We start from the raw sequence: 11,931 nt of genomic DNA on the forward strand, positions 1-11,931 counted from the left end.
TCCAGTGTTTGTGTCTTCAGAGGGGGGCAAGGCCCAACCCCCACTGCTCCCCCTGGAGAGGGGCCACTGTTCTCTTCCCCCCTCCCCACCCAATCACAGCCCAAGAGGCTGTGGCTGCAAGAAAAGCCCCTGGTGGCCCCAGAGGCCGCATCCGAGAAACGCTGCTCTAAAGATAGTTAGTGAATGCGAAGTAGATAGCAATTCAAATTTTCATCTCTGTGTCTAATGGTTTTCTAGATCCCTTAGCCTCATCTACACTGGCAATATTCTTAAATCTCCCGCCATTGCACTAACATTAGTACAGTTCCACCGGTGACAGCAAAAAGTTCATGAAAAATGCCCATGCAGACACAATCATGATAGCAAAACTATCTACTAGCTTTACTAAACTATATAGACTACTTCTTTCTTACTTCTCTGCCCCATCCATCTACTCAGCAGTCCTGACCACTCACTACCCGCTTCTAATATTGACTGACCTGCTCTATCTCCTCCCCATTATGTTGAAAAAGGATATAACCACTTGCTTTGTATTTCCCCATCTCACCAATCTGTAAGTCGCTGAATCATTTCCTCTCACTACTCCTTTAAGACTTTCACTCTCTATAACTTAAGAGTGACTGTGTTAAGCACAGGGTATAAAAGTAAGATCTATGTAAGCAAACAGAAGGAAAAATGAAGATAAAATATCAAACGATTTAAATTAAATGTTTTGGAAGGAGAGCAGAGGTATTGCCTTGAAATGTATGGCAACTTGTAGGGTCAAAATTTGAAAACCCCTTGTACTATACAGAACATCAACGCCTTGTAGAGCAGCATTCCACAGTTACAAGTTTCAATTAAGTTTCCATTATAAGCATGATTTTTCTGCCCTCCATCGCCAACTAAAAAAAAAGAACAGCAGCCTCAAAACTGGGAGTTGGATCAAGGTAGATTTCTTCTTCAGATATCTGAAGTGATTAGAAGGGGAGAGTTTCAAATCATAAAACTTCAGAAACAGAGATGATTGAATTCCAAAAATGATTTTTAAAACCAATTTTCAGCATGACAGAAAAAAGGAGAGTGATGACTAAATTAATTGCATTAAGCTTGTTGAGATCTAGCACACAGCATAAAAATTATCTGATCTAAAGTCTTATTTCGTAAGTCAATATTTTAAATAGGAGCTTCAGTGTGGTCCATCAGGCTCTGGTGAGCTACTTTTGCTGGTCAGCGCCACAGACCAGATCAAGAAAAAGGTGGCAGCTTGAGAAGGAGCTCTTCATTTCCTCGGTCTCCTGTACACAGCTTATCTTCCTCACCCAACCCCAAATCCCCTTAATTCCCCAGTTTCCCCATCCCCCGCCCCCAGGAAGTGACAAAACAATTCCTATAAATGTCTGTCAATAAACACATAATCTTATGGCACAATTTAAAAATTAAATAATTACAAACAAATCCACTGAAAGGTCACATTTCTAGCTTAGGTACCAGAAGCTGAAGGCAATGTTAAAACAAAAAAAATTTGCTGAGGTGCTCATCCACATCATCTCCTCTTCCCTTGATGACTGTCCCTTCTTCATGACCTCCAAGGGTCTCAGTTGGTCAGACCACTGTCACCTACCCTGTTTCCTTGGTACACGCGGAAAATGTCAACCTACCCTCAATCTTTCCTGTCAGTCAGTTCAAAACCATACTTTACAAAATATCTGAGTTGCTTGAACCTTTCTGTAGCTCTGTCCTATCACCTTTCCATCTATTTTCAAATCCTGAGTGAATTTTTTTTTCAGTTTTGTCTCACTCTTCACATCTGCTTTTTTTAAATTTTAACTATTTACATTCTCTAAATATTGTATTGTGGTACATTTATATTTAGAACACTTAATAATCTGATTAAATTGGCTTTTTAAAGACTTTCATGTGTATCTGGGAATTAAATAGCCACCAGTGCCCCTATGCTGCTAACTTACTGACATGCACACACCTATGCAGTACCAGATGCATTCAGATGCAAGATCAACATCAAGAAGAGCCAAAGAAAAAACTAAAAATACAGTCCAGAGATGATGACAGGCAGAAGTCTACTCACCTGCCTATTACCCATCACAATAAAAAAATAAAACCCTAATACTTTAATCTTCTGGCCAAAAATAAAAAGCCAAAACACACCATTTCTTACCCTTAGCATATATAGTTTTGCAAGATGGCACTAATTAGTGAGCTTTCACATATTTTGAAACAGTACAATTTTGGACCAATGCTCAAGAAACATGTCCGGTTTTGTTTTTTTTAAAAGCCTATTTGTACTGGTAACAACCAAGTCCTCACCACTGAAACTGTGATTATATAACAGATGTATCAAAGACTATAGCCAGACAGCATACATTCTACCTCAGATTTTGAGCAAGAACATATTTTGTTCAGTGTTCTAAAACAAGTTCCACTGCAGCCCACGGTAGGATTTTGGAGACAACTTCCATTTATTATTACATTTAAGCCATAATGAATCTGTACAAAAATCTGACACTATTCACTTACCTACCACCATGCTAATAGTTACTGGGCGGGAGGGAGGGGCAGAGGGGTGATTTCCACCGTGTAAGCCTGTTTATATACAATTACTATCACCTCTAGCATAACATTATTGTTTGGCGTCATACTGGAAGATCAGACTGTGAAGGTTTGCAAAGAACAGGTTTCAGAGTAGCAGCCGTGTTACTCTGTATTCGCAAAAAGAAAAGGAGTACTTGTGGCACCTTAGAGACTAACGAATTTATTTGAGCATGAGCTGTAGCTCACGAAAGCTTATGCTCAAATAAATTGGTTAGTCTCTAAGGTGCCACAAGTACTCCTTTTCTGTTTGCAAAGAAGACTCTCTCAAGTACTTATGTTTCACTTCCACATATCTGTGTTTGAACAGGAGTACATCTCTCAGTTTTACAAGTGTTTCCATGAATCTTTTGAGTACCAGAACTATTTTGCTTTGCAATTCTTACTCCCTGGATATTTAGTGACCACAGAGAAGTACAACAGAAAATGTTCTCATTAGTGTAATTACTATATAAACATTTCGTTATTGTCCATCAATTTCATGGGTTACAAAGATTATCAGAATATTCCTGTTGCTTGAAAATTACATTTTTACTTTAGCAGCACTTGACAATAGATGCTTAATAGCTTTGCGAATCCATAACCGATACCAATCCTATCAAGAAGGCACTAGCAAAGAGGATTTCCGTTGTTCTTGCATATCAGCTACTCACATTAACTTCAGTCGACTATCTATGCACATAATTACACCGTCCAGCAATGATATACCCGTGAGGCACTATCCCAAAGCTTCATGAACATACATAGTGCCTGACAACACCAGTATGTATCATTACAGTCTTACAGCCACAGGACAGAGCTGCTCACCCACATGACAGCGTGCCAAAAGAGAAGAAACCGTCCAGACACTTGCGCACCCCACGAGCATCCCTGTTCTCGGGACGGTGTCAAACCTCAGCGGGGACAGGCGACACGGCCACGGCCAGCTCGGATTCGAGCGGCTTCGGTCTCACTCCGGTTCCCTTCCGAGCCATGATAAAGCTCAGCCGCGGGGGGGTGGGGCAGAGCTGGCCCGTGCACCCTCCCGGCCACCGCTCAGCTGCGCGGGGATCGCCCGGCTCCATGCGCTCAGCCGGTGCGAGCTAGAAGAGCTCCCCGCCCCCGACCCGGCTCCCCCGGGCGATGCTGCCGCCTGTCCCCGCGCCACGAGCCCTCTGCCCCGGGGTGCGGAGGCGGCTGCTCCCCGCGCCTCGACGCCGCACCCGGCTCCGCACCAGGGGCGCCCCGGAGCCCTGCACTCCGGTTACCTTGGTGCCGCCTCCGCTCTCCCCGGGGGGTGGCGCGGCGAGGCCGGCGGCGGCGGCGGCGTTGCAGAGCCCGCGGAGTCCCGTGGGCCCGGCCGGCCGCCCCCCGAGCCAGCTGCGGAGCAGCGGCAGCACCCTCCGCATGGCCCCACGAGCGCGCGGGGCCCACAGCCCGCCCGCCCCTGCCGAAGAGCCGCGACGGCGACCGGTGCAGTAAACTCGGTCCCCTAGCCCCGCCCCCCGCACACGCCGCCGCCAAGGGGCGGAGCCTGTATCCCGCCCCCCTCCCTCGACGCCGCCGGCAACCCCGCCGGGGTCACGCCCCCTAGCTCCACCCACAGGGGAGGTGGGCTCCCCCTTGCATCCGTCAGGAGCCGACCCTGCCCCGCAGCTGATGGGTAGGGGGAGTTTTGCTGCCAGGGGGCCCAGTCCCTCCATGCACCTAGCTCAGGTTGGCTGCCACCCCCCCCCGCGTATGACACACATGGAAGTGGAGCCCTGGGGGTCCCAGGGTATTAGCCAAACAAGGTGGGTGGACCAGCTCGCCTTCACGGAAAGGGACTCCGAACATCAGAGCAATATGCAAGCACATATTGTAAGGGACCAGTCAAGGAAGACTAGCCTGCTTCCACCCCTGTAGTTATAGAAGAAAAAGAAGAGATTAGGCCTGGATTAAATTTAGGAGAAGCTGCTATGCAACATTTTATCAGTATATTTAATCCACCTCCAGGAGAGGGAGTAGCTATGGAAATGGGAGAAGCTCTCCTAGCAACATAGCACAGTCTACACTGGGGATTAAGTTGGATGTTTCACACCCCTGAACAACATAGTTACACCCATGTAAGTCTGTACTATAAACCTGGCCTTAGCTAGTTACAGTGTTGTAATAAGCCATAAATCCAGTCTCTCTCTTCAGTCCAGGATTTTTAGTGTCTATCAGAGTAATGAATTTAAACTCCTAATGAAATTTTAAAAAATATTTTGTGAGGAAAAAAACAACTCAAAGCAGCTCCAGATGCAAAACCTACAGACATATCTCCACTGCTACTGTGATCAACACTCCCCACAACACACCTTTCAAGATCCATGGGCCTATCACATGTGGTGCACCAGTGCACTAAGTGGTCCAACAACAACTATGTGGGTGTAACAAGACAATCACTAATCACTTGAATGAACTCACACAGGAAAGTGATAAACAAAACACCCCATCACCTGTGGGAGAATGCTTTTCACAAAGCGATCACTCTATATCTGACCTATCAGTCCTCATCCACAAAGAAAAGCTACACAACATCGCACCTGGGAGCAAGACACTGGGTCAAACAATAAATTTAAACTAAACGATCTGTTCCCTTGCATTTTGCTGTGATGCTCTGAGTGCCTTTCCTAGACCTGAAGAGGAGTTCTTTGTGGCTTGAAAGCTTGTCTCTCTCATAAACAGAAGTTAGTCCCATAAAGGGTATTACCTCACCCACCTTGTCTCTCTGACACCCAGATGTCACGCCATCGGGGCACACACACACTCTGCCCGAGGCCATCATCTCAAGGGCCATAGCATTTTGTATGTGAGAGCAAGAAATATGATGCAAACTCATCAATGTGACCTCTCCCATGTGTGTGACAGCACAACAGGGGTTCTCCCCTCGCAGCTCCTGCACAAATCAGGTGCAGGACAGAACTGTTCGACCTAGGCAGAAACAGAAACAGAACAAAAACAGACATGTCAACAGGCGCTAATCTCCATGATAAACCACATTCTGCACTCACTTCAGAAAGCTGTGCTAGGCACTGTAGGATAGGTGCAACAAGGCACAGCCTTCTGAGGCTTCCATGGAGTTCTGCATGTGGAAGCAGTTAATTGTGTGTACCCAAAACAAGACTGTGGGTGCTATCCACTGTTCCAGCTGCAATTTTCACCAGTGCAACAGTGTAATTCTCAAGTAAAGGTTTACCCTAAGGCCTTGGATATATTAGCTAACTTCATAGCCATACTTGCCACTAGCAGTTGCAAAACTGTGGAGCTGTAACGCAAACAGGACACAGGCATTTTTACCACACTGGTATCTTCTGGTAAATACCATCTATGGAGTTTGCAGCTAAGAGAACATTCAGCCTAAAAGAACTCAGCTGGTGCCAGTCAAGGCCGGTATCCGAGTACGTGGGAACTGATCTTCCGCTCAAGTAATTTCTGAACAGGGTGTCTGTTCCTCAACAGGGTGTTCAAGCAGCAGCCACAATTTGCATTTCACTTTCACAGCGCAGCTTTTTATACATCTGTTTAGTCCTTTCACTACTGAACAGTATGGTGGAACTTGTACATATTTTTTTAAATTTTGCCTTTTCTGTGGGGAAGGATAGCTCAATGGTTTGAGCATTGGCCTGCTAAACCCAGGGTTGTGAGTTCAATCCTTGAGGGGGCCATTTAGGGATCTGGGGCAAAAATTGGGGATTGGTCCTGCTTTAAGCAGGGGGTTGGACTAGATGACTTCCTGAGGTCCCTTCTAACCCTGATATTCTATGATTTCTTCATAGTCTAATTGCTGTTTAATCATTTTGACATTTGTAAGTGCTTTTTCCACCCTTCACACACCATTATGCTGCCACCTTACTTCACTTTGTGATGTTTTGTAGATTCTGCCTCTTCAATTTTATCCCTCCCAAACATTTTATACTCTCTTTTCCTTTATCTATGTTACAGTTTTTCTTCCATTTCCTAGCATATTAAATATATATACTATGCTAATGCTCAGAGGCCATTTTCAGAGTACTGCCAATGCTAAAGTTCAAAAGTCTGACTTAGACCCCCCCAAAAAATCTTGTGTTTTTTTAAAAAGTGGTTTTGGTCCCACTGTCCTTCTCCAGTGTGTCAGACAATTACACCAACTTTTGTAAACTTATACTGAGGCAATTTTTTACCCCCTGTTCCAGGAGGTCTTGCTAGAAAACCCAACCAAAATCAGGGCCCGATTGTGCCAGGCACCATACAACACAGAGAAAGCCCCTGCACTGAAGAGTTTACTATTCAGTGCAAAGCATATTGGTGCATTTGTGACACAGGAACTGGAAATAGGACTCTCCAAGCTCACTTCATATAGGGTGTCAAGGTTCCTTCCCCACTCTGAACTCTAGGGTACAGATGTGGGGACCTGCATGAAAAACCCCTAAGCTTATTTTTACCAGCTTAGGTTAAAACTTCCCCAAGGTAAAAACTATTTTACCTTTTGTCCCTGGACCTTATTGCTGCCACCACCAAGCGTCTAACAAAAATAACAGGGAAAGAGCCCACTTGGAAACGTCTTTCCACCCAAAATCCCCCCCAAGCCCTACACCCCCTTTCCTGGGGAAGGCTTGATAAAAATCCTCACCAATTTGCATAAGTGAACACAGACCCAAACCCTTGGATCTTAAGAACAATGAAAAAGCAATCAGGTTCTTAAAAGAAGAATTTTAATTAAAGAAAAAGTAAAAGAATCACCTCTGTAAAAATCAGGATGGTAAATATCTTACAGGGTAATCAGATTCAAAACATAGAGAATCCCTCTAGGCAAAACCTTAAGTTACAAAAAGACACAAAAACAGGAATATACATTCCATTCAACACAACTTATTTTATCAGCCATTTAAACAAAACAGAATCTAATGCATATCTAACTAGATTGCTTATTAATTCTTTACAGGAGTTCTGACTTGCATTCCTGCTCTGGTCCCGGCAAAAGCATCACACAGACAGAGAGAACCTTTGTTTCCGCCCCCCAGCTTTGAAAGTATCTTGTCTCCTCATTGGTCATTTTGCTCAGGTGCCAGTGAAGTTATCTTAGCTTCTTAACCCTTTACAGGTGAAAGGGCTTTTCCTCTGGCCAGGAGGGATTTAAAGGTGTTTACCCTTCCCTTTATATTTATGACATAGGGGCTACCAAACGTCCATTAAATGGGAACAACTGTTCAACTCTGTTGAGCTGAGCAGGATTCAAACTGGTGACCTACTAGTGAAAAGCTCTGTAGCTCACTGGCAATACCCCAAAGTATCTGAGCACTATATGTGCTAGTTGTATACTTTCAAGAATGAGGCTTGCGGCCTGGAAGGATAAGTTTATTAAGTAAATTTCTAACCTCTTGGAGCTTAGACAGGTAGGGTTTTCCATTCTCTGAATTTATAGGTAAGACCTCCCACACATTGTTCTGCCTCCCAAACACACTAAGGGTATGTCTACACTATGAAATTAGGTCCAATTTATAGAAGTTGATTTTTTAGAAAGCGATTTTATACAGTCGATTGTGTGTGTCCCCACTTAAGACCATTAAGTTGGCAGAGTGCGTCCACAGCACCGAGGCTAGCATCGAATTCTGGAGTGCTGCACTGTGGGTAGCTATCCCACAGTTCCTGCAGTCTCCGCCGCCCATTGGAATTCTGGGTTGAGATCCCAATGCCTGATGGGGCAAAAAACGTTGTCGCAGGTGGTTCTGAGTACATGTCATCAGGCCCCCCCTCCGTGAAAGCAACAGCAGATAATCATTTTGCACCTTTTTTCTTGGGTTACCCGTGCAGATGCCATACCACGGCAAGCATGGAGCCCGCTCAGCTCATCGTCACCATACGTCTCCTGGGTGCTGGCAGACGCGGGACTGCATTGCTACACAGCAGCAGCTCATTGCCTTGTAGCAGCAGACGGTGCAGTACGACTGGTAGCCGTCCTTGTCGTCTCCTGGGTGCTCTTGGCCAACCTCGGTGAGGTCTGTCAGGAGCGCCTGGACATAAATGGGAGTGACTCAGGTCATTCTCTTCTTTTAAGTTTGGCTAATGGAGATTCAGTCCTGCCTGGAATATTGGCAGAGGGATAGCTCAGTGGTTTCACAGAATCATAGAATATCAGGGTTGGAAGGGACCTCAGGAGGTCATCTAGTCCAACCCCCTGCTCAAAGCAGGACCAATCCCCAATTAAATCATCCCAGCCAGGGCTTTGTCAAACCTGACCTTAAAAACTTCTAAGGAAGGAGATTCTACCACCTCCCTAGGTAACGCATTCCAGTGTTTCACCACCCTCCTAGTGAAAAAGTTTTTCCTAATATCCAACCTAAACCTCCCCCACTGCAACTTGAGACCATTACTCCTTGTCCTGTCATCTTCTACCACTGAGAATAGTCTAGAACCATCCTCTTTGGAACCACCTCTCAGGTAGTTGAAAGCAGCTATCAAATCCCCCCTCATTCTTCTCTTCTGCAGACTAAACAATCCCAGTTCCCTCAGCCTCTCCTCATAAGTCATGTGTTCCAGACCCCTAATCATTTTTGTTGCCCTTCGCTGGACTCTCTCCAATTTATCCACATCCTTCTTGTAGTGTGGGGCCCAAAACTGGACACAGTGCTCCAGATGAGGCCTCACCAATGTTGAATAGAGGGGAACGATCACGTCCCTCGATCTGCTCGCTATGCCCCTACTTATACATCCCAAAATGCCATTGGCCTTCTTGGCAACAAGGGCACACTGCTGACTCATATCCAGCTTCTCGTCCACTGTAACCCCTAGGTCCTTTTCCGCAGAACTGCTGCCTAGCCATTCGGTCCCTAGTCTGTAGCTGTGCATTGGGTTCTTCCGTCCTAAGTGCAGGACCCTGCATTTATCCTTATTGAACCTCATCAGGTTTCTTTTGGCCCAATCCTCCAATTTGTCTAGGTCCCTCTGTATCCTATCTCTGCCCTCCAACGTATCTACCACTCCTCCCAGTTTAGTATCATCCGCAAATTTGCTAAGAGTGCAATCCACACCATCCTCCAGATCATTTATGAAGATATTGAACAAAACCGGCCCCAGGACCGACCCCTGGGGCACTCCACTTGACACCGGCTGCCAACTAGACATGGAGCCATTGATCACTACCTGTTGAGCCCGACAATCTAGCCAACTTTCTACCCACCTTATAGTACATTCATCCAGCCCATACTTCTTTAACTTGCTGACAAGAATACTGTGGGAGACCGTGTCAAAAGCTTTGCTAAAGTCAAGAAACAATACATCCACTGCTTTCCCTTCATCCACAGAATCAGTAATCTCATCATAGAAGGCGATTAGATTAGTCAGGCATGACCTTCCCTTGGTGAATCCATGCTGACTGTTCCTGATCACTTTCCTCTCGTGTAAGTGCTTCAGGATTGATTCCTTGAGGACCTGCTCCATGATTTTTCCGGGGACTGAGGTGAGGCTGACCGGCCTGTAGTTCCCAGGGTTATGAGCTCAATCCTTGAGGGGGCCATTCTGCCTCAGGCTGCTCTCCCAGCCAGCAGCACCGCGAGCACCCACAATGGCTAGCAGTTGTGCTGCACCGTCTGCTGCCAGCCTACCGCTTACTCCTCCCTCTGTGAAAGCAACGGCTTACAATCATTTTGTGCCTTTTTCTGTGTGGGCACCATATTGCTGTCAGCATCGTCATCCCCCCACCACTTCCGCTGCCCCTCTGCTCTCCTGCTCACGCCATACCACGGCAAGCATGGAGCCCACTCAGATCACCAAGGCAGTTGTGACCGCTCTAAACACCACGCGCATTATCCATCAGTATATGTGGAACCAGAACCTGCAAAAGCAGGCGATGGCAGCGCGGTGAGGAGAGTGATCAGGACATGGACACGGACTTCTCTCAAAGTACAGGCCGCAGCAATTTGGCCATCCTGGCGGCAATGGGGCAGGCTCATGCTGTGGAACGCCGATCCTGGGCCCGGGAAACAAGCACAGACTGGTGGGACCGCATAGTGTTGCGGGTCTGGGACGACTCCCAATGGCTGCGAAACTTTCGTATGCGTAAGGGCACTTTCATGAAACTTTGTGACTTGCTTTCCCCTGCCCTGAAGCACCAGAATACCAAGATGAGAGCAATCTTCACAGTTGAGAAGCGAGTGGCAATAGCCCTGTGGAAGCTTGCAACACCAGACAGCTACCAGTCAGTCGGGAATCAATTTGGAGTGGGCAAATCTGCTGTGGGGGCTGCTGTGATGCAAGTAGCCAACGCGATCACTGACCTGCTGCTATCAAGGGTAGCGACTCTGGGAAATGTACAGATCATAGTGGATGGCTTTGCTGCAATGGAATTCCCTAACAGTGGTGGGGCGATAGACGGAACGCGTATCCCTATCTTGGGACCGGACCACCAAGGCAGCCAGTACATAAACCGCAAGGGGTACTTTTCAATGGTGCTGCAAGGACTGGTGGATCACAAGGGACGTTTCACCAACATCAACGTGGGATGGCTGGGAAAGGTACATGACGCTCGCATCTTTAGGAACTCTGGTCTGTGGGAATGGCTGCAGCAAGGGACTTACTTTCCAGACCAGAAAATAATCGTTGGGGATGTTGAAATGCCTATAGTTATCCTTGAGGACCCAGCCTACCCCTTAATGCCATGGCTCATGAAGCCATACATAGGCACCCTGGACAGTAGTCAGGAGCTGTTCAACTATAGGCTGAGCAAGTGCAGAATGGTGGTAGAATGTGCATTTGGACATTTAAAAGCATGCTGGCGCAGTTTACTGACTCAGATCTCAGCGAAAACAATATTTTCATCGTTACTACTACTTGCTGTGTGCTCCACAATATCTGTGAGAGTAAGGGGGAGATGTTTATAGCGGGGTGGGAGGTTGAGGCAAATCGCCTGGCTGCTGATTACATGCAGCCAGACACCAGGGTGGTTAGAAGAGCACAGCAGGGCACGCTGCACATCAGAGAAGCTTTGAAAACCAGTTTCATGACTGACCAGGCTACGGTGTGAAAGTTCTGTTTGTTTCTCCTTGATGAAAACCCGCCCCCTTGGTTCACTCTACTTCCCTGTAAGCCAACCACCCTCCCCTCCCACCTTTGATCACCGCTTGCAGAGGCAATAAAGTCATTGTTGTTTCAAATTCATGCATTCTTTATTAATTCGTCACACAAATTGGGGGATAACTGCCAAGGTAACCCGGGTGGGGTGGTGGAGGAGGGAAGGATGGAAGGACAAGGCCACACTGCACTTCAAAACTTATTGAATGCCAGCTTTCTGTTGCTTGGGCAGTCCTCTGGCGTGGAGTGGTTGGGTGCCCAGAGGGGCCCCCCCACCGCATTCTTGGGCATCTG

At 46.7% G+C, this 11,931-nt stretch overlaps 1 protein-coding gene across 1 annotated transcript in view; it reads right to left on the reverse strand.

Moving 5' to 3' along the window:
- The window catches only part of LOC141990664 (haloacid dehalogenase-like hydrolase domain-containing 5), a 35,987-nt gene extending 32,010 nt beyond the window's left edge, over positions 1-3,977 (reverse strand). Inside the window, exon 1 of the mRNA XM_074958129.1 lies at positions 3,837-3,977. Within this exon, the coding sequence (XP_074814230.1) occupies positions 3,837-3,977 (141 nt within the window). The remainder of the gene's footprint in view (positions 1-3,836) is intronic.
- Between the last annotated feature and the right edge of the window lie 7,954 nt (positions 3,978-11,931).

This window comes from Natator depressus, chromosome 7 (assembly GCF_965152275.1).
Source record: "Natator depressus isolate rNatDep1 chromosome 7, rNatDep2.hap1, whole genome shotgun sequence".
In the NCBI taxonomy this organism is placed as follows: Eukaryota; Metazoa; Chordata; order Testudines; family Cheloniidae; genus Natator; species Natator depressus.